The 27,971-nt window shown below is 47.9% G+C and overlaps 3 protein-coding genes across 4 annotated transcripts in view; 1 reads left to right on the top strand and 2 right to left on the bottom strand.

Moving 5' to 3' along the window:
• Positions 1-50: 50 nt before the first annotated feature.
• LOC135384151 (uncharacterized) lies at positions 51-10,448 on the bottom strand. 2 transcript variants are annotated; one of them, XM_064613374.1, is made up of 5 exons: positions 10,316-10,448; positions 8,867-8,936; positions 5,464-6,624; positions 3,291-3,551; positions 51-419 (listed from the first exon to the last, which is right to left on the bottom strand). In XM_064613374.1, exons 2-5 carry the CDS (start codon positions 8,927-8,929, stop codon positions 120-122), a joined length of 1,785 nt encoding a protein of 594 aa, XP_064469444.1. In that variant the 5' UTR covers positions 8,930-8,936; positions 10,316-10,448; the 3' UTR covers positions 51-119. The 2 variants fall into 2 exon arrangements, with proteins under 2 accessions (XP_064469444.1, XP_064469443.1); XM_064613373.1 differs by having other exon boundaries at positions 10,338-10,448.
• Positions 10,449-14,503: 4,055 nt separating this feature from the next.
• LOC135385075 (medium-chain acyl-CoA ligase ACSF2, mitochondrial-like) overlaps positions 14,504-27,971 on the bottom strand; it is a 19,025-nt gene continuing 5,557 nt past the window's right edge. Inside the window, exons 2-13 of the mRNA XM_064614251.1 lie at positions 27,297-27,480; positions 24,702-24,830; positions 21,841-21,894; positions 21,640-21,758; positions 21,185-21,290; positions 20,747-20,839; positions 18,638-18,718; positions 18,267-18,374; positions 17,670-17,821; positions 17,462-17,603; positions 17,283-17,393; positions 14,504-14,752 (exon numbers count right to left, since the gene is read on the bottom strand). Coding sequence (XP_064470321.1) covers positions 14,633-14,752; positions 17,283-17,393; positions 17,462-17,603; positions 17,670-17,821; positions 18,267-18,374; positions 18,638-18,718; positions 20,747-20,839; positions 21,185-21,290; positions 21,640-21,758; positions 21,841-21,894; positions 24,702-24,830; positions 27,297-27,480 — 1,399 coding nt within the window. The 3' untranslated portion in view covers positions 14,504-14,632. The remainder of the gene's footprint in view (positions 14,753-17,282; positions 17,394-17,461; positions 17,604-17,669; positions 17,822-18,266; positions 18,375-18,637; positions 18,719-20,746; positions 20,840-21,184; positions 21,291-21,639; positions 21,759-21,840; positions 21,895-24,701; positions 24,831-27,296; positions 27,481-27,971) is intronic.
• Positions 20,519-27,971, top strand: part of LOC135384150 (cystatin-2-like) — a 22,091-nt gene continuing 14,638 nt past the window's right edge. Inside the window, exon 1 of the mRNA XM_064613372.1 lies at positions 20,519-20,644. The gene's annotated coding sequence lies outside the window, so the exon portion shown is untranslated. The remainder of the gene's footprint in view (positions 20,645-27,971) is intronic.

Here is a 27,971-nt window from a genome sequence, read left to right as displayed (position 1 = left end):
TCGATACGATAGCTTAGTTAGTGACTCTAGTATAAACGTACGACAACTACGAAATATTGCTGCGATTTAATGGTGCCGCTCACGCTTAATGACATTAGAAACGACACGTTTCGCAACGGTTAGTACAGTCTTGTCTTGCAGTAGCAGTACTTCTCACTAGGATGACCCGCTGCACAGAAAGTGTTCCAAGGTCGCACGAGTATTCGGTCCACTGGGTCGAGCAAAGATAGCCTGAGTTTCGACTGGTTACGCATCACCCGGACAGTCGCTTCGAAGACCGTGTTGCCTGGCGACACGGTGAGACTCAGACGGTAGTCGGACTTCAAGACAGTAGACGAGCATTTGTGGATGTCACGTACCCTGCCGAACGTCCATGGCTGACACTTTCCTGGTAGATGGGTGGCGGTTAGTTTATTCACCTAGAGAAGCATTGGAATCGTGAGCAATACTCGAACATGGTCGTACATGGTACACGACAAAAATCAGAATAAACGCGAAGACTTTAGGAGAGCAAGCGAAGTATAATGGCCGCTCTTGCTCAATGGGCCGTTACACAGTAGTACGCGCAGGGTGTCCCACAAGGGGAAGTAGCACGTAAACTTTTCTTCCGTCTTCCTTGTTTTATCAAATGTGCAAGTGCGGTTCCCTCGGAAATGTGCAGAGTCTTTGAGTGGTTTCAGTGAATCGTTTTTGATCAGACGGTTCGTGATGGTTTGACACCGACGCGTGGGCATCTCCAATCGTTCGCTTATTTGTAAAAGTCCTCCGATTATAGAGATGCTGATACATGAGAAGGGACAATCACATACAAGGCCTCAAGTTGCCTAAGAAATTAACGATGAAAGATGTGACGGTAATCCAGAAGACCAGTGACTTTCATCTTTCATCGTTAATTCCGTAGGCAACTTGAGGCCTTGTATGTGATTGTCCTTTCTATGTTGTTCCAGCCTCAGAACATCAGTTCTCTCATGTTCAACATTTGCCGCTTGCGTCGATCCCTGTCGTATGAATGCGTGTATGAGTGAAAGGAGAATGAGTGAGAGAGAGTGACTGGTTTGTCCCTTCAGATGACGCACCCTGGAAGTCGCTGAGAAGGCGTGTGAGCTTAGCTCAATTGGTAGAGCCGTGGACCGGTAATCCAGAAGATGTGGGTTCGAGTCCTACAGCTGGCTAACCTTTTCAGTGACTTTCATCTTTCATGCTGGTACCGTTCGCGGACATGCTTGAAAGGTTCGAAGGAGGGACTACGCAATGGCGTGTGCCAGCCCTGAGCGTGGGTCGGAAACGAGTATTTAGCAAGGAAGGTTACAGTCTTCTAGAGGTACAGCCATGTTGCTCATTTGAGGATCACCGACCTTTACTACGCAGTTCTACCTAAAGTCAGTGTTGAGTACCTGGCAGTACACTTTAAGTGATTCAGAGTACGGGCACGCTGGTCAGTAATTGTACGTCATCAACAGTGAGTCTCAGTTCCCACTTTGCCTGGAAGAAGTGGTCCCCCAGCTGAACGAAAATGACAGGACGAACATAAATAAACCAGGGCTTGACGTATTTTAAACGTGAAACATCTTTTCCATTCTTTTGGACTCGCCTTCCATCCACGCCTCATGTTCACTCGTCTGCTTTGGCGGTTAACGATGAGGTGGACACGATTCACTAAATCCTCCGAGATTACGTTTATGGTTAGCCTGAACGGCTGCCTCGAACAGTTGGTTCACGCTTTTTAAGATTCACTAAATCTCCCATTGAGACGTTACGTCATAGTTAGCAGTGACGGAACTAACTACTTCTACAGTAGTTTAACTATATAACTGCTAACTACTTCGCGATGGGGTAGTTTAACTAGTATAGTTCAACTACTTTTCAGGGGAGGTAGTTAAAACTACTTCTTCAACTACTGCAATGTATTCTAACTACATCTCTAACTACTTAACGTTGTCCACCAACACCAACCCCATTCTATAGTGTTCTTGGACACCTAAATACGAATCTTAAGCAGTGATAAAAGTGAAGATTTAGTACATATGCACAGGACAATTGCTCTGCACCTCTGTTCTCACCAAAACAAGTAGCTCAAGGTAAAAGTCGGAAGCACAATTGTGCCGTAAAGCTTGCGGCAAAATCAGTAGTTGGCGCCTGCAGTAACCTAACTACTGTAGTTAACTACTCGAAATAGCGTTTAACTAGTAGTTGCACACTACATTTCTGCAAGTAGTTGATAACTACTTTTTAACAACAATCAGGTAGTTTAACTACATGTAGTTAACTACTAGCCAGCACCAGTAATTTCCCCAGAAATTCACTACTGGGGGGGGGGGGTGCCGAGCTTTCAAGGGGGGGGGGGTCATGCTTGGTGATGGTTCCACTTACGGAATTTTTCTTAGACACGGAAAGAATCGTGGTACAATGGTGACATATCTGCACAGCTTTCCCGGTTTATTTGTACATGTTATTACTTTAGAACACAGTACATTAGAATAGAGATTCATTGTGAACGGCTATTCAACATTAAGATGCATAACCACACAACCGACAAAGATAAGAGACTACCATCTTGTCAACGAACACCTAGCAATCAACGGTGAAAACCTTAGAATACCTCGCTTGGTTGAGTTGGGCGCAAATGGCTCTTGATGATCCACATTGAGTTTGCGTGCCCGCACGCATTTTTGCTCGTACATATACGCGCAATATATGCATTGCACAGTCACTTTCAAATGATTTTGGACAAATGCATGGTACGATCATCTGCATGACTGCGGTCCTACAGCCCAAGTTTGACAGCACAGGATGTAATTCGCTGCGCCGGACTCACTACCAGAACGTGTTGGTGGCAGAGCTGGGTGGAGTCACCTGAGAAATTTCAGGGGGGGTGTTGCAAAAATGCAGGGAGGGTGTACACCCCCCTGAGGGGGATGTAGGGAAATCCCTGGCCAGCACTGATAGATAGTGTCCACAGGACAGAGCGACATGTCAATGTTCCTCGTGAATATGAAGGGAAATAGCCAATTCAACCAGTTTGATTCTTATTTGGCTCTGATATTGGACGCATCACATGTTACATGACTTGGCAGGCAATATGAATGTATCAATATATAGTGTGTTGATGTCTGCGTGCTGCGCTGGACCCCTGGAGCACTTTTAACATTGAGCATCGCGTTCGTGTCGGTCTGGATGTCAGTACAGGGCATTTACGACATTCATGTATCCATAACAAATGAAGGACTCTGCGTAAGCTATCAAGGTTTCCGCAGCAACGGATGCAGGTGTGTATAGGATTCACATTTTACCTGTTCAACAACGAACAGCGCAATGCTGGTGGCCAGTGGTTCGGCAGTATTCACTGTTAAGAGACAAGCGCTGGCGCAGTAGAGGATGGGCACGGAGGCCATTTCGCACGTCCTCTGCGCCGGAACCTCTCGAAAGAGGCTCACCCCATGGGGGGTACTAGGGGCCCACTTGGAAGGGTACTGCGACAGGTGCAGCAGAGTTGCATGTACGTCGAAGGCAGTCGTCAGCCTCCTCCTATTAGCGTCGGGAACCTGCATTTGCTAAAAGTTCAGAACGCATGAGTGCCAGAAGCGATCTTCAGGGCGTCGACTGATTGTGAGGCAGCACTACGTCGCTGGAGCAAACAGTGAAGGAAAATCCTTACGACTGGGGCCAATATTTCAAACTGGAGATCGAATTTTCTTGTAGTGGGTAGACTGTGCCTCGACTGGACTACCCAGTATACAAGAACAGACGAGCAGTCTTTTTTTTTACAGAGTTTTTATAAAAAAAGCGATGAGATCAGTATGGATGTCGTTTTTGCAGTTGAGTTCTACGGCGAGGCGGACATCCTCAGGAAGAGAGTATGTAACTAATTACCTGAAATTTATTAATTAACTATTTAATTAGAGAATTTCGGAATGCAAATGAGCCGAGACCTAAACCGCGTGGCTCAGGAGCGCATCACTCTCGCCCACGGAGGCCTACCTGGGCCGGAAAGCGGTTTATCTAGCCAGCTGAGCGGCACCTACTCCAATCATCTCCGTCGCTGGAAATCACGTGGTCTCCGACGTGAAATGAGCGCTGTACTCCCCGCGTGCCCAGTCGCCGCAATTTCGGTTTCGGCTCATTTGCGTAAATACGGGAATGGATATTTTAACGCATGTGCGTGTTTCAGGGCTTGCTAAACGTGAAATGGAGTGCAACGAGGTTAGTATCTCCATCTGCTATGTCGCTTTTGGAGAAATCGAGAAGAAGTGCTCCTTGGCCGTATAGAACTCAAATGCAACAACGACGTCAATGCCGCTCTCATAGCTTTTTATAAAAACTACGTAAAGGCTAAAAACACCCTGTATAATGCTGCTGAGAACAGAACACTTACTTTCGTCGTCACTTGTCGTTTTATGATCGACATTAAATGCAAAATCGCGTGTTATATACTAGCATGAAAGATCAGAGAGAATAATGCATAATGTAAAACCCCGAGACTAGGGAACACGAAAGGACAGACACAACACGAAGTCTCGGGGTTTTACGTTATGCATCATCTTCACCAGCTCGCTTGCTTCCTAGCCATTTTTTCATTGTCAGAGAGAATAAATTCGGAGTGAGCGTTTACATACTGTGCAGTATTTACCGAACTGTCCCCAGTATTCGTTGCATATTATCTGTGCGCTAATGGTATACAGTCAACCCTCGATTTATGAACACCCTCGGTTCCCCGAAAAATCGTTCATAAATCGAGGGATTCATAAATCGAAAATTCCGTTAACTGAGTACTATCGAGCAAATTGAACAGTATTTCCGAGTTCGGATTGTGTTTATAATGCCATATATTGTGTAATTTTGCTTTTGACCATGCCTTCTGCTGTATCAGTCTCACAAAGAACAGACGTTAGCGCATTCACACTGTTTATTATGCGATACTAAATTGTTTAATTTTGCTTTGGACCATGCCTTCCACTTTGTCAATCTTACAAAGAAGAGATGTCACCACATTCGCACTGGACTGCTCTCGGATTTCCTCCGGGATTTTTAACCTCCGTTTATTAATCTCCGGGTGACAGCTACCACCTTATTCATCAACTGAGGTCAGGAACACTTGGTCGCACCTTGTGCGACCCCGGAAAACCCGTTCGTTGTTCGGATTTCGAGGGGTTAAGAACCGAGGGCGCAATACCTGGAAAACGTTTTGTCCGTTCAGGCGTCATTCATAAGACCACGGAATAATCCCTTTGAAGGTTTCTGTTGACCTCGGAACGATCCGTTCATAAATTGAGGGCAAAAACGCTGGGCAACTTCTAGTTAGTTCCCAGAAATTCCGTTCATTATTCGAATATCGAGGTTCATAAAACGAGGGAAAAATGAATGGAAAAAGTTTGGTTCCCCGCGCTCGTGTTCATAAAACGAGGGAATTCATAAATCCAAGGTTCATAAATCGAGGGTTGACTGTACACAATTCCGCAAACTTACATGAGAGATCCATGGAGGCAACGCCAGAAAGGCGAACGGTTGATTGTCTTGAAAGCGGCCTGGATGCGTCAACTTGATGCGCCCTGCCCGCATGCCGAGATCACTCAAGAACACCAATGCCGCGTTGTTAAACACGCCAGCGTTGCGCATCGCTTTCAAGGAACTCGCTATTGGTCGATCGACGATTCTCGCAGAGTTCACGTCGCGTTGTGCCACTTCGTTTAATGCGACGTACGCGAATAAAGGACAGTCGCTCTGAGCCACAGAGGTCACGTACTCCAGGTAGAACTCCAGAGCCAACTTGTCGCCTATGCAATATCCACGGCCGACTTCTTTCTTCAGGACGGAATTATCTATAGCGCCCACGACGTGCTGAATGTAGTAACTCGTCGGAGGAAACGCGAACATTCCGGAGAGGCCATCATGGGGCGACTCCTGGAGGTACAACGTCTTGTAGCTAACGTTCTCGAAGCGTGACCAGACGAAGTCAAGCTTGCTGACGCTCTTCGAAGTTGCCACGCCCGTCAGCAAGGCCAGCTGGTTCTCGAAAGAGTCGGCTCCAACTTGGTTGTAGTTTTCGAGCTCGAATGCTCGCAGAGTATTCAGGAGAAAGTCTCGAGTGACGGGCATGTGACGTTCCATGCTCTCGCGCGACACAGAACTGAGACTGATCATTATGACACTGGGTACGCGTTTTCTTCCAAACTGCGGACTGCATTGTTGACGCTCTTCTGCGGGGTTCAGTACGAAGCGGTGGTTTTCGAACCGTTGAATTAAGGTGCTGAAATAGTGACAGGAAATCAGGTAATGAGCTACACGTATTGGATTGTTGTAGCGGATGGCAACTGACTTCTCGTACTGCCATAAATCCGGCTTTCGCGGTCTACTCGTGATCTCTCTGTATCCGCACGAAATCATCTTCGTGTTGAGGTCACGAAATAGTCCAGCGCTGTTTAGGACCGGGACATTGCCGTTAGTTATGTCGACGTAGAACGGGTACTCTGTGCAAACGATGGCGTCGGTCGTCGACTCGTCGGTGATACCGCCGAAGTTAATCGAAGAAGCTAAATTGAACTCGGCAGGTATTCCTTGGCGCCATATCTGCACGTAGAGGATGACGGAGACGAAGGTAAGGATGATCAGTTTTTGTTTCGTACGCACCTGTAATTGATGGAAACATTTATAAGACGTGCACCGAATTATGGGAATTAAATGACAGCAACTTGGAATTCGTTTTATTAGTAACGTTGCTGGTCAGCTGTCACGCCACCAGCTTTGAGATATGTCACCTTAGCACTGTTCATCACTGATTGGATGACAGAAAAGCATTAGCAAAGAGCGTGCCACACAAACGCCATCAAGATAGAGGAATCCTCTTCCTCGCTGCGAGGACAGGGATTCATACAATCGCCGCAGACGAATTCAAGCACTGGCATTCTGTGGCAACGCTTCAGAGCATTGACACCGAGTCAAAAGGGGGGAGTTGGAGACGCCATGTTTCCGTTTGACCTCCAGCGCTATCAATGGAGCGCTCTTCGAAGTGTTGTCTTCTTTCAATGGGCGCGTTAAGCATGCTCCCGGGAGGAGGGGGAGGAGGAGGAGGAGGAGTGTCGTTGGGAGGAACCCGAGAGGTCTGCCTGCCTGATTAGGCGGCATGTTTCTCGGGAAGGGAAAGGTGGTGAAGAGGAGGAGAGGAAAGGGTGAAGTGGAAGACCGAGCGGAATCCGCTCGGGGGGAGGATAGCTGCGTCCATGGGCCGACTTCAGGGGAACTGTGCCGGCATACGCCTATTACACATCTGAGGGAAACCCAGGAAAAACCCCAGACGGCACAGCCGGCCTGCGGATTCGAACCGCGGACCTCCCAGTCTCCAAGCGCACGCGTTACCGCTGCGCCACCGGAGCTGGTAAACATAGCAGTAGACCATAGCAGTCCTCTATAATCGTATAACTATTTACCGTCGACATCCGATGATTCCGGAAACACAAAGAGCATGGGCGGATTTGCAACGTGTTCCAACGGTTGCGCCATTTCGAAAGGCAGTACACCGGAACATGCGTCACGCTCCGGAACTGGCCTCGCTCTTCCCCAGCGTTGTCCGGCTCCCCCGCTCCGAAGAAAGGGTGCACGGGGTGCACCGGAAGTCACTTTGGAGGTGTTAAGTGATCCCCTGAAAGAGGGAATGTTCCCGGAGCACGAACCTAACGCGCCCATGCCGAACTATTAGAACTTCATCTTCATCTATTCCAACTGCCCAAGTAGAGGTGTTGCCGGAGGTCAAACGGGAACAACATGGCGGCTCCAACTCGTCCTTTTGCCTCAGTGTCGGTGCCCTAGCTGAAAGATGTCATCCTCTGACTGCATACTAACTATACTTATTGCACCGTTGTGCCATAATTCCCAAGGGATGCCGAAGTCACATCGCCACAGGATAGACCTCTACCCGAGAATCATGACGTTTGCAGACAGACTAACACCGCAACAAATCGGAAGGGGAGGGCTGGGTTCCACGAATGGGCACTTATTCGCTGCCTCCTATTGAAAGAAAAGCAGGACCGAAGGTCGTGTCCATTTCAGGTACCATCGCAATCCCCTCAAGACCGTGGCTTTCGGGCTATGACGTCGTTTGTTTACAAACAGGGAAATGTCTATTTGTCGCGTGTTTTCTGAACAGTCGTAAGTGATTTCGGAGAAGCCACCCCGCAGCGCCGTGCAGAATTGTCCTTATGGCCCAGTTAACGCCCCGGTGCTTTAAACTTCAAATTACTCCCAAGCAAATCACAAACGGGGGTTCTAATCCAATCCATGAAGTGATATATGAGCGAAAAAATGTTTCTGTACGCATGTACTTGCATTGCTGACTTACGAGAGAGAGAGTTACCAAGAATGTGAATCAGCTCATCGTCCTCACCATTTTGTCCCCATCCGTGGACTTATCATTTCCACTACTGTGCCTAGAACACGTCGTGGTTAGTTCAACTTCAGAACTCATCTCGACGACTTCAATATTAAATTCAACATCACATCACGGTCGTTCATTCAACATCAAACTAAACATAACATCACAACAACATAGGCCAACCCTCAACACCACATCATTCTCAACGTGATAGTGAATGATGTCCGGGATGGCCATCATAAGTGAATCCGCCTACCTATAAGCATGCTAGTATACCGGTAATTAGTTTGCCGGTAATTAAATATACTGTGTTTATTCCTCTTCTCAGAAGCAATATGCTATCTCGTAGAAGACATGACCCAGAATTTCGGGTAAAAACGCAGACGACACACGACGTGCCTGATCTTTACCCCACATTCAATGTCATGTCTTCTACAAGTAACATACACCAGCTAGCTTGCGTTCTTTTACCATGTTCTATTCAGTATGCTTAACCGTACTCACCCTTCTGACCCTTCGCACCAGATTGAGCGCCACGCGCAGGGGCCATGTTAACAACCGCATCATTTGTCCCCTGTTATTCAAAGAACGTAAGTTGCATGACCAAGTCATAGGCGTTAAGTACTCCATATCACAGTTGGAAGGGCTCATGGGAACTTAGTGGGCCTTAAAGCATTAATAATAATGGTACCGTGATGTTACACTTAAAGTTTGTCTGTGCAGTGTGGTGATATGGGTTGCACGTACCGCAGGATAGGACTGCGGATAATTTGGACTACCTGGGTTTTTTATGTGCGCCGGAAATGTCCGACACACGGTGCTGGAAGCAAAGTTTACCTCACCCACGTTGCTACCGCGCTCGGTTGGAATCGAACCCGCGACGAGTCGGTCAGAGGCGGAAGTAGAGGAAGAACAACAACATTCCCGAGCGTGCGTGGCAGCAGCGTCAGCCGGGGTAAACCCACGACCTACTAGATTATAACGACCATGTCATAATCAGCAAACCCTATATGAGGAGCACGTCCGCACGGTCCGCTAGGGGCGCTACTCATCGGCACGCGAGATCTGCACCACGATTGGACGACGGAAATTTGAATTCTGAACGCGCAGAAGCGTGTGTACGACTACCGTAGCAGACGACAGCAACCTCAGAATGAAGCATCTGTGGAATATCCACCGCTTGTACAGAAATACTAAGGTAAGCTGAAGTAGAAAGTATTGTAGAAATTGAGGAAGTAATAACTGGGACGATGAGTAGCGCCACCGCTACCTTCCAAAAATGCGGCGCTGGGAAGGGGTGCCTACGACATGATCCTTATGATCTAGTAGGTCGTGGGCGAACGATAACCGAAGCAGACGACAGCAGTGTCAAGTGTCCACGTGAGGAGTGAGGAGAGGGAGAGAACACTGGGCGCGGCGCTGTGTGTCTGAGGACACCACTGTTGCAACGTTTCACATCTGTCACATGGGATACATGTGTCTTGTGGGCACCAGTCCAGCACAAATCTGTCGCATTTGGAGGGAGTTTAGAAGGGGAATAAGGGGGAGAAAAAGGGAGGGCTGGAGTGCTCTATAGTGAGAGACTACACTCGCCGCACTACATTCACGCGCGCGGATCGATTGTTTTGTGGGGGCTGTGTCAAGTGTATGACTTATGTTGTCACCATGGCTATCGTTGGTCAGCGCTCAGCGGTCTGCGTTTGCACCACAAATGTTTGCTGAAAACTATATGAGTTTTCAGCAAACATTTGTGCCGTAATTAATCAGCTCATAAGCCAGGCCATAAGCACACACATACACAGACAAACCTCTATGACAAAAGGAATTGCTTAATATTCAATATTATGCGAGAGATTGTACTTATAAATGCCAACCACGGTGAGCTATGGATCTGTCGCAGCACCTCTATATCTAGTGCAGGTGCGGATTATTGCGGGAATGGGAAAGACATACCTCAACGAAAATATGTGCTTACTTTCAGCTGTGCTTGTCAGCAGTGGTACCAGATGGTTCCTGTTGCTTCCAGTGCTTTGATGCGCATATATTTAGAACGCTTCTTGCGTGTGAACGAAAGCCTCGTGCAACGAAGACTTACGTGTGGTCACGTGAAACAGAAAAAAAAAACGTTGTGGCGTTCACGATCGTTGATTGATTGCGATATAAAAAATATGGAGATGTGAGACCCGACAGAGTCCGTCCCGGCTACTCCAGTACTCGTGAATAGAAAAGAAAACAGGAAAACCAACCTCAAGATGACCAAGAGGCATTTAAAAAAGAAGAAGAAAAACCACACAAAAAACAACATAACACAATCGCCCTGTGTGGCTTGTGGCCACTGTGCTTAGTGGTGGAAGAAGCAGAAGAACACCAGGCAGGGTCCTTGCCCTTAGGAGGGTTCCTCCCGCCTTCGAACAAGTTATCCTGCTGTCGGACTCCCTATCTGTCATTTCAGCCTTGGCGTCGCCCTCAGGCTCCCGGGCGTCCTCAGAGTCATTGGTATCCATCTTGGCTCGGCTTGCCCCACCTCATATTCGCAATGCCATAATCACGTGGATTCCTGGCCACTGCGGACTCACCCTTAACGAAACCGCTGACACCCTCGCTAAAATGTCCCTCTCCGGAGAGATTCTTCCTCTCCTCCCAGTACTTGCTCGCACTTCTGTTGCCAGGTACAGACGGCTCACAAGTCTGTCTCGAGCTGCCCCCCCACGCCCGCCATATGAACACCTCGTCTTTTCGTGGAACCCTAACCTCTGCAGCTCAAAGCAGACAGAAGTCTTGGTGTTGAGAGCTCGATGCCTGGCGCTGCCGCTAAATTTTTACCTCCACCGTGCTGGACGGTCTTTGTCCCCTGCTTGTTCCCACTGTGGCCAGGATGAAACAACTGAACACTTCTTGCTAACCTGCTCTCAGCTCGGCCAATTACGCCGCAGGTATATCTGGACACCCTTACGCTTGTTAGGAGCTCCACTCTCATTGGCGTCTCTCGGAGCATCACACACTGCGCTCTGTCACAGGGCTGTGGTAGCGGGTCTTGCACCCTACATCGTGCTCTCCAACCGCTTCTAGGCACTTCCTTCCTACTCTCATACACTTTCACGTACACACACATTCATACAGCCATCCTTTTGGCCCTGTATAGTCGCCATACGCATATTCCTACATACGTGCATATCCAGTTCCTGCATTAGTCATCACATGTCATATATGTCATAAGTTACCTGGATCCGACTTGGCCTTAGTCCCCATCATTACTGCACAGACATAAACAAACATCTCACGCCCCTCTTGCCCTGGCCAATCTCCCTTAGTGGCTCACGGCCATTATCTCATTGGTAGAAGAAGAAGAAGGGTCCACCTGATGAAGGAGTCCACAGACATCGGCATGACCATTCCATCTCCCTTCCATCGGCATAGTCATCTCCCTTGCGGATGCGGTGCCATGGTGTGGTGGAGGCTAAAGAATAAAGAAGAAGAAGAAGACATAGGCGGCGGCCGCGACCTACTACTGTAGGCCATATAGGCGTACAGCTGAACGTAGGCCGTGGGAGGGCAATAAAAAACACCCAACCATGTTTGGTGTATGGTGAGCTAGAGTGAGTCCTAGGGAGCTCACCATAGTTGATATCTTCTCAGTATCTTTTTCCTGTTAGCGCCGCGAAGCAACTCTGGCTGTAGGCGGTGTACAAACGTGGACAGATATAGAGAGGACAGCAGGAAGGAGTGGGAGACAGGGGTGGTTGGTATGCTTCCTGGGCCGACTTCAGGGGGAACTGTGCCCTACATTCGTCTGGAAAGTCTTCGGAAAACCCAAGGAAAACCTCAGACGGCACAGCCGGTGCCGGCATTCGAATCCGAGTCACATCACAGTTTTAGTCACATCCCAGTCTCGGTGTGGAAAGCGATCATCCTACCCACTATGCCACGGGAGCTGGTCTCTTCTTAGTACTGTCCTTTGACTATGGTGGTTTAATCCTTCTTCGTTATACACTGCTTCAGAAGTGGAAAGGCCTTCTACCAGTGCAGAGCATAAAAATTTGTCTCGAGCGACTTGAGGGGGATCTTCGTATCTTCGTTCTCGAAGATTCGGAGGACTTTACGATGGTGGGCGGATACCGGTAGAGACCAAGGGACTTCCGGCGGTGTTACGTCCTTAGCTACGAAGCCAGTGAGGCTCGGGAGTATCTGCCTGAGACTGGCTCTGCCCAGAGTCTGGCTCTGAGACAGCCAGAAATCGCAAGTCTGTTTCGGCATTCCTAATACCATCCGAAGGCGTAGCGCAAGGACGACGCCTTTCGCATCCAACCTCATCAACAGCAGCATGACTCTATGCCATTCTGTTCTTTCTGCAGCACCTCGTTGATTTTACCCCGCGAAAAAGGACAGTGTTCACTGACTCACACAGGCATACGAGACTCATCTGTATGCCTATGGTGACGGACGTGTTAATGGTTGACCAGATTGTCTACGAAGCAGGGCACAAGATCAGTGATTTATCCACACCCCCTACACCCCCCAAATGTTCAGTGACACCCCCTAACCTTTTCACCTGGGTACCCCCTACAGGGGGTGCCATTGCGATTTCAGCTTTAGACACATGTTGGTAATGATATGTTAAGCTGTAATCGTTTTCAATAAACCACTGCCAGGCTGGTTCTCCAGTGGGTTCCAGCCCGCGTTGTGGTGTCGTGGAGAATGAACAGGCTTACAGCGCCGCAGAAGCAGCTCTCTCATCTCGGAGACGGATTGGTATCGCACTGCTGAAAGGAGACCGTCGTTTCATTCTCCAACGTATTGTGGTACCCCTGGCTTCCCGCCAAAGGACAAGTACGACATTCCCCCCCCCCCCACATCTATCCTTGGAAGAGTTGATCCAACGCTCACTTTCCGGGTGCCACGAAACATCTCTCGTCAAGACGCTGCATTAATTCATCAGATGCGACTCAATGTAGCTTTTACAGATAAGTGGCGTTACCGTTTGAGACAAGTTGACTCTCCCAGATGTTGTCACTGCGGTGCTCTAGAAGAGCTAGAGCACATCCTCCTTCATTGTGCACACAACCAACCTTCCCGAACCACACTTTCCGAGTCTCTTAATCAGCTGGTGTGTTGCCCCTTCCCTTTGTCAAAATTCCTTGGTCCAGGGCCAAATCCAGCGCACCAACGCTCTTCTGTCCTTTTTGAACACCGTAGGACTTCGGCCCATACACGACTCATTATTCCACTACCATCAGCAATGGGGTAGAATACTGCTCCCGGCGATGGAACTCCACAATGAACATACTACAGTAAAGCTGTTGCTGTTCGTTACAGGAAGTGAAGTAGGTGACCAGCTAACGGATGTTCAGCTGACAGACGCAGAGATAAAATGCATCTTCGCACCATCGGTGCGGTTCCTGAAAGGTTTTAACGTAACCACTTCAAGGAAAGGAAGCAGAAGAAGAAGAAGTGAATCCCATGTCGTTTCTGTCGACGCGGGGAACGCATTTCTCGTCTTGACGGACTAATATAGGAAAGACGTCATTTTTAATTAGGAGTAATTGGGTAACCAATAAGTAGTCAGCGAGTTAATTATTTTCGTGGCCACAAGAGGCGGAGAAAGTTCTGAATAGAAGTCCAATGCGAGTGTTCACGATACACTGTTAACACGTTGAATGCATTGAAAGACACGCAAAGACAAGGAAGGGGGTTGCCTCAGGACAGAAGCCGCCGATATTTCGAACAGAGACTGTTCTTCTTCTGGGCACCGTCCTCATCATTGGCATGGTATTTAAAGGGTTAGGTGTGACGTGTTTAAAGGTTCATGCGAATCTCCGGCCGTAGAAGCCCGTACGGACCCTTTCTTCCCTCCGGGCTGTTGACCCAGAATTCGCATGAACCTTTAAACACGTCACACCTAACCCTTTAAATACCATGCCAATGATGAGGACGGTGCCCAGAAGAAGAACAGTCTCTGTTCGAAATATCGCCGGCTTCTGTCCTGAAGCAACTCCCTTCCTACATCTCTACCGGTTCGCTGGATTTCTACCCATCTACGCAAAGACAAGGACATACGAAACAACACCACACCACCGAGCGCAAAGGAGTCCCTTTGTGCATCTCTTAGAGCACTTGTGTCGTGGACATTGCACAAAGGACAGGTTTAACCAAAATGGCATTCTTTTTATTTGGTACATCGCCAGAGCGAAAGCTTGAAGAATATTTTTAAATGATGAATGAGGATGATGCAGTTCAGCGAAGTCAAGCCAAAGGAACTGTCTGTAGGAGCCTTTATAGACCCAGTTTCTTCACTGCCAATGTACGCATTTCTTGCTTCTTAGGCTTCCCTATCGACGTCTTCGGGTACTCTCTTTCGTGGACGAAGTACTTTGGTGTTTTAAATCGACTTATCTGTAAAAAGAAATGCAGAGAGGAAGAACACAAACAAAATACGCCGCAACGATGTACATACGTATGCATCGCGCGGGCACACGCACACACACGCAACATCAGAATGACGGCAAATACAGCGAAAGAGCACACACAGCATTTAGAGAATCGTAAAATAGTGTGTTTGCCAAGGAGAACGTTCAACTATCACTCTAAGAAAAAACGGAGTAATTTTACTCCTTTCGGGGACTAAATGCATTGCCACAAAGAACAGTCTCTTTCGGGAGTAACTGCACTGGAGTAAACGCACGGGGAGTAAAAGAATGTCACAGAGTGGAGAGAGTCCTAGTCCTGGGACCTAAGAGTACTCGTTACATAATTCGTGTGCATGCGTGAAAATACTTTGAATCAAACCGTCAACCGTTATATATCGAGTGATACAAAAATATCGAGTGATCTTGTGATCTTGCGACATACATGGGGCACGATTTCGGGAGAAAGAACCACTAACTATTTCTTCCTCTGTGTGGGTGGAAGATTGCGAAGTTGTCTGAGTTTTACAGCCTTATGCCAACAAACTAACGAAGAGCACACATTTACGTAGACTGTTGCATTCGGAAGACAAGTTGCGAAGTTCAGTGACAGTTTGCGGTCCTTGTGAGTAAGTGTCCGGGGTAGGGGACTAAAATAGGGAGTAACTGCAGTCTACGGGACTAGAAGCTGTTATTACTCCCCATTTTACTTATTTTTTCCCCTAGAGTATAGGTGAGTGTATGTTGGAGACAGTAGTGGCGGTTGACAGCGCTGCAACGGTGGTATCGCGTGAAACATACGAGAATTTTAGCAGACCGTTGATAATGCGGCTTGCGTCGACCGTATCAACCGGAACCAATCAGTGGATAAGATTCTGAGTCACGCACGCTGGCGATTGGTTCCGATAGAGACGATAATTTTATCACCGGTATACTAAACTCACTATAAAAGCGTAAGAGAAGCAGGACTTAAAGCTGAAAGAAAGACAAATGAAAGAAAGCAAATAATCGGTAAAGGAGACGATGCCCTCTCGCAACGTCGAATTTTGTAAGCCGCCACTGTTCTCGTATACTCGGCCAACACTAATGTAATGCCAAGTGTTCTCGCCACTAAAGCTAGCGGATTTCGTTGAAGTAACAGCAACATTGACTATTTATGCCACTCAATACAATTCTTGAGGGCGTTTTTGTAAATTAAATTGCGCAGTGACGAGAAACCGTTCAGTGCAAATATATTGTACGCGGATTGCTTGATCAATGAAGCAGGCTCTCGAGCAATGTTAAGTGTAACTTCACTGCTTCTTCAAGGGATGGGCCTTGCACCGTGTGAGACTTTACTCCGAAAAGCGTCAGAACTTGTCCAGTAAGTGTAAGTAGGATAACTTCTGTAGCTCGTTAGCCCTGTTCAGGGGCGGCATGTCCAGGCTTTTTCTGAGGGGGCGGGGGGATCCTGCCAGAGACAGCCTCCTCCTACACTATCTAAGGTCGATTGAAATTCTGTTTAATGGCAGAAATTGAGGGTGGGGTCTGGACGTCCGGACCCCCCCCCCCCCCCCCCCATCCGCGCATGGTCCTATCACACCCATCATGGCGGTCCAGCTGTACACTTCCGTTACCTTGGTTTCTGTGTATTTTGAGAGATGTATCTGTGAAGAAAAGGTTGATAGAGCAGATGGCGCATCCGCTTCTTCTGCGGACCTAATTTATTAATTGACCTTGCGCGGCAGAAGCTTTTGAACCTCATTTTTTCGTCATGAAATACTTCAATAAGCGGGCTGTAGTATCTCGCCTCAAGTTATACTGTACAAATGTAAAAGTCTGTTGTTTGCATCGATGCGATCCTGCTTTCCAGGTTTTACTGCAAATAGGGTAATAGGGGCGAAGGAAATTTGCAACGTGAATATCGAAACTCATCTCGGTGTGACATCACGGGGCCGTCTTAGCCAATGAGGCGGGATAGGTCACGTGAACAAGAGAGAACTGTTGTTCTGAGGCTGGAACAACATAGAAAGGACAAATACATACAAAGGGGTTCATAGGGGGTGCATTTCATTGGTCACGTGCTTAGGAGAACTAATAGGAGTGGCCGAGCCTTTTGCTGCGACGTCGAGCTCTGCAGTCAGAGCTTGACGCAGAAGTTTGCTCAAAGGTTTGCATCTCGCCATCCATAACACGCAGAAAAAAATTATTATTTTTTACTCAATACTCTGCGGGTAGGATATAGATTTATCAGAACAGAAAGGGAACAAAAAAGAGGTAAGGTCGGCCAAATAGTGTGTCGGCTATACTCGGCTTGCTATACTCTGGGGTGCGTTGCAGTGCGTGCGAATGATATAAGGAAAACACGCGAGACATCCCCTTTTGTGTCACGTATCTCAAAGGTGTTACTCTCCATCGCGCTGTATTAAGGCTCAATTTCACACACTTTAGGCACGGCTTGCTGATCGTCGTAATCCAATGCAAGCGTTTCTGTACGACGCGAGTTAGAAGTCAAAAAGCGAGAGAAGAGCTTGTCTCACCTTCCCTTTACAATGCTCCCGAAGCTCTTCGTCCTTGATATTGGAGCTTTCCTTGGGCACAATCCACGCACACAGCTCTTCGCCCATTCGTTCGTTCGGCACGCCTAGTACCTATGTAGAGAAACCGTGTTATGATACCTCTACGTCGAAGGAGGTCTGGCAAGTACCAAAATACCTACAAAAGCCTCATGTACATCAGGATGACCATTGAGGACTCCTTCCACCTCGACTGGGTAGACATTCTCTCCACCTCTGATCACCACGTCTTTCGAGCGGCCTGTGATGGTGACGTAGCCGTCTTCATCCATGGTACCTATGTCACTGAACAGAAACTAAATAGGAGTACACTGTAATAATAACGGGTTATCTGTCGGTAATGCAACTGACCCAGTCTTATACCACCGCGCTGGAGTGATGACTTCTCGCGTCTTCGCTTCTTCGCCATAATAGCCCAAGAAAACATTGTGGCCTCTAATCCACACTTCCCCTGGCTCATTGATTGAAGTTTCCTTACCCGTCAAAGGATCAGCAATTTTCGCCTGCGAAAAGGTCGCAAAATGTACAACAGTTTTGCTAACCGGGAGAGAAGTTCCGCCAGGAACATGCAAGGAAGCGCGTCCAAACACCTGCCATATCTCGTTATGTTGCGGTTGAGCAACGTCCAACTTTAATACGAAAGAAATGACCACTGTGCATCATCCGTATCCATCCGAATTGCACTAGAAGTTGCTGTGGCCCAAATGAAAGCTGCTGTTTAACAACATTCTGCTGTTCTAACCTGCCATAATGCTGTATCAGTCACATAGCATCCAAGAACCCGTGAAAGTTCTCGCCGTGTTGTGTTTATGACATGAACATGCAGTGTATGCAGAGTGAATGAGGTACGATGAAGCCAACATGGATGCTTCTGTTACATGCTTATCGACATGACTCGGGCAAGGCTAAGGAAGCTGGACAAAAACAGAAGTAGCGACCCCTATATACCTCTGTAAACGGTAATGGCTTGCCAACCGTCGTCATTTTCTTTACTTCTGGGTCTGTATACGCAGCCACGCACGCCACTGTGGACGTCTCTGTAGCGCCATAGCCCACCTAAGATAATGCATATGTGTAAGCTCGGTGTACTGTTCAACGTTATACGCTCCAAGGACAAATCAAAGGAAGACGGTGAGGAAAGGTGATGTGAGGGGGCTCCCTTCAAACTTTTGTGTACCTCATATCCAACAACACTTCTGATTATAGTCGGTGAGCTTACCGACGTGTTTTAGCAAAACAATGCTTTTGTTTTCGGCATTGCCTCCTCCCATCGCCTACTCCCCCCAGTCCTGGATCTGCCGGCTCAGCCCGATACTAACCACAACGGCGGCGTTGTACTTCTCTCCCACCAACTTCCTGGAGTCCGTTGTGCAAACTGTTCCGCCCATAGTCACTGCGCACAGTCATCCAATAAACTTCAACTCATGACCGAAAGAATTTGCTGTCGTACAGCTGTCGTCAGACTTAACCGTAGCTCGTGAGCGTGTGACCCGTGTAAGCAGCAGTGCCTCGAGGCTTGACTAGTCGCGCATGCAGCGCAGCCGTTAATGAGTGTGAACCCGAAAATGATTGTACCCAAGCAGCACAATGTACTGAAAGTCGAGTGCAATAGGGGTGGACGGGTAGGTGGAAGGCCTTGAATAGACTCGTGAAACTGAAGTACTCTGATAAGACACATACCGACCACCCCTATTGCACTCGACTTTCAGTACATTGTGCTGCTTGGGTAGTTGAGAGAGTCACTTAACTGAGGCTGCCAAACCGCTCTCGTAAAGCACTTGATGCTTCAATCTAGTCTCGGACTTAGCTCTATCTGCGGCGCTGGTGCCTGAGTAGGCCACGTACGCGCTCGCGCTGACGGCGGACTTTTCTGCCTCATCCCGTGGTAAAGGGCAATGTGACAGCGTTTGCAGTACCGTTTAAAAGGTTGGCAGCTATAGAGCTAGCTTGCAGCGCCCCCTTGCTCTGAGGGAATGCGCGTCCCGGGTCGACTTCTAACGACGACAAACCTGTTACGAAGTAGCGACTATGAATGTTAAGTTGGTAGAACTTGGCACGACAGCAGAAGGCGAAATTCGTCCTCATGGTGATAATGGCACCTTACAGACGGCATGCAAGTGCGCTGACGGATCTTTTCTTTCTCGCGTAAGAACAAGCTGTTGATTTTCAAAATGGTAGAGGAGAGGGTCTCTTTTCACAGGAGCGGGTCACCAACGGCGTCACTTTTTACTTCCTAGACGACCTCAACTAGCGAATTAGCTGCAGCGAAGTATGATGAGGGAAAAAATAATGTTTTAAGGAAAGATACATTTGTAGACTTTCAATATGTTACAGGAGACGTATTGTTCTACAAATGGCATGATTTGTTTCACTTCGTAGACGACCTCGGGTATGTGAAAATACAGAGAGAGAGAGAGAGAGAGAAAGGGAGGGGGAACCGGTGTACCGAAGATGGGAGCAACGTTTCAAGCGAAAGCTCTATGTGAAAATACCGTGAGGCTAACCTGAGGGAAAAAAGTTTATATCTGATATACGCACCCCTAAGGGAATGCACACATTTTTTTCTTTTTTCGAAATCTAAAAAGGTCGAGCTACACCGCTGTATGGTTTCCATGTATCATTGATAACAGCGTTGCACCGCTGTCTGCCGATAACTATCTTTGCCAGTGTGCCCAAGATTAAGAGTCCGATGACAAGTCGCGGCGCAGATTATGTGCGCAAAAGCGACAGCTACAAAACTGCACGTGTTGAAATAATCTTTTACGTCATTCAGTGCTTTCACACGTCAAGCGTCCTGGAACAGCTGGTCGCACCAGTGCGATATACGTTTCCATTTTTTTTCTTTGTATTTCTATTCTAATGTATTATCTGTTTCGTGCTGCTCGAACAACCAGAGAAGGACAGGCATTGAAACTGACACGACCTTCTTGTTTTGGCGACTTCGTCACCCGCTACCCGCGTGTTTTCGGTGTCTGGCGTGAAAGTTACCCCGGTTTACCCTGACGTCGCCGAGTCACACAAAGTCTCACGTACCCTTTTTCAAGCACGATATGTCGTATGCGTTAAGATCAGGGTGACCCAGTATGTCCATGTGCATCGTGGGCGTGGCACACATTTCTACGCATCTTGAAGGGAAACACGAAAAAAAAAAAGAGGTAAAAAAATCTGTCGAATACCGTGAATGTCAGAAAGAAACGTATTACCTGTGACGTTGAATTGCTTCCAGGATATCCCTTACATTGTAACTGGCGCCGGGAACTACGACCTTCGTGCCAGTGATGACAGACACGCCGAGAGCGATCATCATCCCTCGTGCGTGGACGAAGGTAAGTGGGCAGCAAATTGTATTCCGCTTCAAAAAGTATGCCAACGGGAGCGTTACTCAACTTTACGTAAATCAGTAAACTTACGAGGCGACGTGCGCTTACCCTATCGAACGGGTTTCTGTAATGGTACGCCACGACGTTATTCACGAAGCCATGATGAGAGATCGCCGCGGCCTTCGGTGTCCCCGTTGTCCCCTGCAATAATTGTCAGTCGAAATTGTCAAATTGTCAATAATTATCAGGCCAAATAATCGGACAGGTACGCGAACTACAACCGCAAAAGACAGCCACCGACTGCATGCTGTAAAAAAGCCTGAGTTTAGGCAAAAGAAGAAGAACGGAGCAGAACTCAAGGGACTCAAAGATCTGTCGTCCGGTCTTTCTTTTTTTTCTCAAATCCAGGCTCTTTTTACAGTGTGGAGCTCCTCCACCAGTGTGGAGCTCCTCCACCTTCGTTCGCCTGCATTTATGCTATTTTATAAGCCTCAAACTACCATGGCTCTCGCGTGATGATGTGCTATACTGCAGGTTCGCACTTACCGAAGTAAAAATGATTGTCAGAGGATCGTCGAAGCTAACATTCTTTTCGACTTCCACTATGTCCGAGCTGCCGCCGTCAAATATGTCACGAAGGTTTATGCAGCCCCTAAGGGACAAACGCAAAAACGACACACGACGTGGGTCAGAAATTAGTAGAGGAGATTCATCAGTGTTCTAAGGCGAAGCATAATCGAGCATAATCTGATTACACCTTTTTTTCCTTTTTCATGTAATCTAATCTAACCTGGTTGGTTGGTTTATACCGAACTTCTAATTATGCCGTACAGAACATTTGTACTTACTGGAAAGACTTCTCACTGTCCACAATTACGCTTCGGAGATATGGAAACCTAAACAGAAATGAAGCGAACTTTTTTTTATGGTTGCCTCTCTATTCTTGTCCGCTACAGACCATGGCATATATGCTCCAAGATACGTTCCAAATAATCACTCACCTCTTGGACCTCAGCTGACCAGGTGGCGAATTCTTTAGCTCGGGAATCATATCGTTTAACAGCTGATAATACTTTATCGTCTCGAAGGACTCCGGAACATATATTCCTGCGCAGTCGGCCTAACGTCAAACGGAACGATTTTGATTCTTTGAAAATGATTCATTAATTATATCAAAAAGCTAGGTTGCTGTTGCACCTCACCTTCTTGAGGCACGTTTCAAGTTCGCTAGGTGTGCATGACGGGTGAATACATGCCTGAAATGGAAGTAACGTTGAAGATAGTAAATGCCTAAATGATTGTTTTTCAAATGGTATCGGCCCCACTGTCGAAACAACATTAGTGAGGATGAAAGATGAAAGTCACTGAAAAGGTTAGCCAGCTGTAGGACTCGAACCCACATCTTTCAGATTACCGGTCCAGGGCTCTACCAATTAGGCTACGCTAACACACCTCCCCAGCGATTTCCAAGGGTGCGTCACCTGAAGGGACAAACTAGCCACTCTCTCTCACTCATCCTTTCACTCTTACATTTTTGCTCACTCATACACACGTTCATACGGCGGGATCGACGCAAGCGGCAACTGTTGAACATAGAAAGGACAAATACGTACAAGGCCTAGTATGGCCTTGTAAGGCCTTGTATGTATTTGTCCTTTCTATGTTGCTCCAGTGTCAAAACATCAGTTCTCTCATGTTCAACATTAGTGAGTTTTACTATGGTGGATTTGACTGGTGTTGAACATGAGAGAACTGATGTTCTGAGGCTGGAGCAGCCTCAGTGGCCAGCCTCAGTGGAGCAGCCTTGGATGCGAGACAGCTGGTGGACTAGTCCACTATAGTTTTGCTGCATCGTATACGCTATCGCAGTTGAGTACGTAGAGGCTCGGTTAGAGTCCGACGTATTTTTCGCCAATCGCCGCCCGCGTTCCGCGCCGACAGCTAGCGTTCGCTGCGCTACGCTTCCTCATCCTACCTGGATCATAGTCTGACGTGATTTGGTTCAGCGCGACAAAAACACTACCGGAGACTTTTCACATGTCGTAGTGGGAAAGCAGTCATACCTGGCAACTGCACCTGCATGCTGGAATCCGACTAAAGACAATCCGTGTTCCCATTGTTGGCACTGTTATGTTTGTACGGCTGTGATAGGGTTGGCATCACCAAACATGGACACCGAGTTGAAGAATAATGTCGCACGTCTTCCCAGCTGTTCTCCTTCTTTTGCTTGTCTCTATAGGCCATCCATCGTGTATTATATAGGTACGGGGTATCCTTAACAATTTCTATGAAAAGCTCAATGGGCGGTGCCAGGTTGGGAAGGGTCGGCTTGCTATATCCCGTTAGAAAAAGGAAACGGTCTTACGAATTGGATTGTATAGGGAATAATACGGAGATTGTGACTCCACAAATGGAACAGCTTTACGCCTAACCATTATTGCCACTGTTATGTGTTGATGGAGCCGTCATAGCTTGCCAAGAAGTTTAGTATCCTTGAGGAACCCGAGTAGCGCTGCAGTCCGTCACTGTGTTGACTAGGGCCAAATACTGTCGATAGAGAGAGGTCATGGTATCCCAGCTGAAGGAGGCGGTGCTTGAGTGCTGTACGCGGTGCCTCTCATAGCGCTGGTCTTTGTAAGCGAACCCTGAAAATGGACATAACGAGAGTGAAGACGACCACGACTTGTCACTGTACCATCGACAGCTATCCTCATCTCGCAGACAGACAGCACCCGCCTCGCACTATAAGCCACCTGCCTAATCTGTAAACCTGCTCGACCACCTCAGCTCGTCGTCCGCCTTCAGCCGTGTGTTGTTACAACCCGTGTCGAACGACAACGTCTCACGGTGCCAGGCAGCACGTCTGTACACAGGATTCCTGTATGAATTAAACTGTGCGCCCATTGCGTACTGCCGTTCATCTCGTTCCCTCTCGTTCTCTGACGCAAATGGCGCCGGGACATCACGGATCATTCTCTGACATATTCAGTAGAGCCAAACTTGTCGTTTACTTTCCCTGCCCGTTTATTACGCCATTTTATGTCCCTCCTGCGTAGACTCCGCCTCAATGTGGCTTTCACCCCACAATTCAAATGTATGATCAGATGCAAATGTATGTCACACTAGCCTCTGCTCCACCTGCGGTGTCGTAGCGAACACCCAGCACATTCTTATGGAATGTGCACTCTACGGCCCGCGAAGGCGGATACTGTGTGATGAGCTTGCTCGTATCAGCAGGAGACCGCTGAACTGAAGATCCTGTGCTCCATCGTCGGGTTCTTCACTTGTTTATGGACTTCCTGTCGTCCAGTAGGTTGCTCCAGGCGCTTTAGTTTCTCGGGTTTTCATCCTTCCCTCATCATCTTCGTATAATGTTCCACGCGCAATTGCTAACCTTTATTATGCTGTTCGGATAGAAGCCATTCTGAGAATTTTTCTTGATGGTGGCTTTTCTGCGACGCTACCTTTTGGTGCCTTTTTTGTGTTCGTTTTGAACTCATGGGAGATGCAAGGCTGTGTAAACTTCGTGATCACTAAACGTAGGTACCGTAGCCACCACGTACCGTAGCCACGTAGGTACCGTAGGGTACCACACTGCCGCGGTGAAACAGCCTATCTCATCGTCAGCATCTATTGCTGTTGTTCCCTCCACAAACTATTCTGAAGGTCTGATACTGACGTCCTGTACTTTCTCTGATACTGTCAGCTCCACCGGAAGCAGTCGTCACGGTGATGATGATGATGATGATTGGGGTGTTTTCGTCGCGACTGACGATTCTCTACCCTATGACACGTGAAAATTGGCCATACAATACAACGATGATGAGTCTCAAGGTGAGGACCGAGTTCCTACAGAATATCCAGAAAGGTCAGCAGTGCTTTTAGGGCAGGACGTATCATCTTATACAACCTGCTGTGTCAGCTGGCGTGTTAGATATTTATGATTATCCATGAAACATACAGCTTTAGTCCTTGGTCCGTTTGCAGTGAAATCCCAAAGGGCCTTCGGATCTCAAAGGGGCCTTAAACGGAAGTTCATCGCTCCGGGAGCTGTAGCACTTACCGAGACTATCCCAGATTTAGCCAGTGCCCCGTACATCACTAACCAGTGATATGTGTTAGGAGAGCATAGGGCCACAGGATTTCCCTTCTGAAGCCCAGCTGCTAAGAGACCTCTGCAAGCCTTGTCCACCTTCAAATGAAACAAGATATCGTGGATGAACTCAGATCCTTTAAACCTCGAAAATAAATTTTCGTAGCAGGTTCATATGTCATAAGAGTGATGATGACTTAGATTTTTAGTGACTGAATACGCTAGGATGAAATTCAATTTATTGCCGAAAGAATTCTGCACTTCCTTCAGCATTAGACACTGAACGCTGTCCTGTAGCTCCAAATCACGTGCAGATATTTTACGCGTCGAAAGAAGATCTATATTTCTCGCTTCTGTTCGTAAGTGCACAAACGTCGCCATGCCAGTATTAGACAGCTGTTTCCGCCTTATTGGGCCATCGGGGCCCAATTCTTTGACGATGGCCCAATAAAGCCGAAACAGCTGTCCAGTACTGGCATGGCGCCGTTTGCGCACTTACAAACATATATGCTATACGTGCAGCCAAAGAGCTCCGGCTAATTCTTTCCCTGGCCACGCTTCTGGTTTGATAACGACGGCAACAAGCGGCCGATATCAAAGTCAAGGATAATCAACGCTTCGTCAACTTTCGTGAGCATTCTGTATATCGCGCGAGCCATCTACGTTGCGCATGCTACAGATAACGCCGAAACCTTCACGACGCCCGCGGTCCGTTCTCGATTATTCCTTGTGCGGTATAAAATGATTGTATGCGAAGAGTCAAGTGTGCTTAGCTCAGCAAGTAGCTGAATAAAGCGTTCGCCAGTTGTTCATCGAGTCATCTCTGCTTCACCCGTGACAACAGAACGTCCCAGTGGGTTCGTCCTCTGATGCGCCGAAAAAGCTGCGGTGTCAGCTGCAGGCATTACCCATAATATCCGAGTGTCCTGGTATCCACTGCAACAGCTGGCTAACTGTGACACAATCGTGCACAACCGCAGCAAGGGTATCAGACACAAACACGTTTTGCAGGACTTGCTTCTATAGAATCGTCACAGCTTGTAGTATTGTCAGTAGGATTGCATGGGGATCCACAGCAAGGGATGACATACGTACGATGCAATATAGCCCTTGCAGCTTGCAGAGCATTCAATGAAAACCGATCTTTGCTTATGGTCGTATGCGAGAAACATGTCGCAAATCATGGAGTATCACAAACAGCACAACAACAACAACTAAATCATGACTACGGCCTGGGGTGATTGACCGCTTGAGAGCAGTACCCTACCCCATTACACGAGAAGCATGCGATGTGAAATATGAAAATGAAGTTATGTGCAAGTACAACTCGAACTCCCGTCCTCTGGTTGCGCAACGCTATACGTCGCACAAAAGGAAGAAGCACATGAAAGGAGCGCCAATGGTCCTTGAGATGCAGGGGAGGACACTACAGCGTCTGGAGCAAGCCGGTAGCCAAGAGGAACTCCAAGAACATCAGAAGTCCTCGACGGTGTTGGACATGGCTCTGACATGGGCCAAGAATTGCAGCCAGGTTGAACGTCTGTCGGCTAGCACCACTCAGCTGAGCACAGAGTTGCCGCCTCTCCGTTTCGTAGAGCTTACATTCTATTAGGACGTGCTCAATGTTCGCTACAACGCCACATTTGGAGCATAGGCAGCTGTCACAGTATCAGATTCGGCACTTGAATTGGGGAGTGAAGGCAACGTTGAGACGAAGCCTGTGCAGGAGGGACGTAAAATAGCGTGGTAAACGGTCAGGAACTGAGAAGGACATAGTGGGATCCACCGAATTCATGAGAGACCTGTCAGTGATGTCCCTACTGCACTGCTGGCGAGCTAGTGGCTGAATGAGATCATTCAGAAGTGATCTCCTCTCTCCTCTTGATAACACCGTTGGTACAACAGTCCGAGACTGTTGGGCAGCCGTTGCCGCTCTGTCGGCTTCTTCGTTTCCGCTCAAACCACAGTGACCCGGGACCCACTGCAGGGATATATGATGACCGTGATCGCTTAGACGCTGAAACTGATGGAGGATATCAGTGACAACTGGGGCGAGCGATCCACGTATTCCCATGTTGGCTATACATTGAAGAGCAGCCTTTGAATCTGAGTAGATGGCCCGAGCCCGCGGATCGTCACAGGGCGTCTTACGTAGAAACAACAGGATAGCATATAACTCAGCCGACGTTGATGATGTGCGGTGTGAGAGACGGTATCCACGTGACACACCGTCAGTTGGAATAACAAATGCAGACGATGAACATTCATGACTGGAGGATCCGTCAGTGAAAACTGCAGTGTCGTCAGAATAGCGATTGTGCATCATATCCGCTGCAAGCTGTACGCAAACAGCACAAAATCTCTATTCTGCCATCGAAAAAGCAGCGAGCAGCATTAGCAACGTGGTGCTAATTAGCCTCCCAGACTTCGCTGTTTGTTGAAGGGCACAGAGGAAAGTAAAGCGGTGAGTACATAGGAAAAACGTGAGACTTTTCTCGCTTTTATATTATGGACGTGAAGGTGACAGACCCGTTCAATATTAGAAAGAATGTGACGTGTACTTACGTCGTTCTTGTATTCTCCGTACGTTATGTGTTTGCATTCCTTGGAGAATATCCAGCCAACATCTCCTCCCCACTGCGCAGCCGCCCTGTTGATCATATCTCCGAAGGTGTTGCCCATCAAAGTGCACGTGTGTGGCTCAAAGTAGTAGCTTGAAGTCAGTTTATGCGCCGTTGGCGACAGTTGCCTGCAAAAGCGATACCCTCCCTGTCAAAAGACGTATTGCACCCATGGTGGCAAAAGAAATGTACACAACAAGAAAGCTCCCTGCCTGCTGGTGCAACGATAGCGATAGCAATCGTATGAACTTCTGAGAAAATGCGGGGATAATTTTAGATTGCGCGTAGTGGTTTGCAGACATCGGCCAAATGTAGGAGCACAACTGCAATGAGTTGTGACGTAATGCTTGAGAGCGTAACCCACTGTAGGGTTTGGCATACACTTTTTTTTATTGCACCGTGAGTATAGGTTGGGATAAAAGATTACAGAACACGCAAGCGGTGTAGTTTTTCTTCGCTGAGACACCCTAGCGGCTGCCGAAAGCGGGTGAGTTCACTGTCTCAGAGGGGTGGAAGGGTGCACTGTTAGCGACACATTGGCTGTCTCGGTGTTGGGTTGGGTGTGTCTGGAAAGTGGAACCTACCGCTGTGTGTCGCTAACAGCGCACCCTTCCAACCC

This window comes from Ornithodoros turicata, chromosome 2 (assembly GCF_037126465.1).
Source record: "Ornithodoros turicata isolate Travis chromosome 2, ASM3712646v1, whole genome shotgun sequence".
In the NCBI taxonomy this organism is placed as follows: domain Eukaryota; kingdom Metazoa; phylum Arthropoda; class Arachnida; order Ixodida; family Argasidae; genus Ornithodoros; species Ornithodoros turicata.
This window is presented reverse-complemented; position numbering and strand designations above follow the sequence as displayed.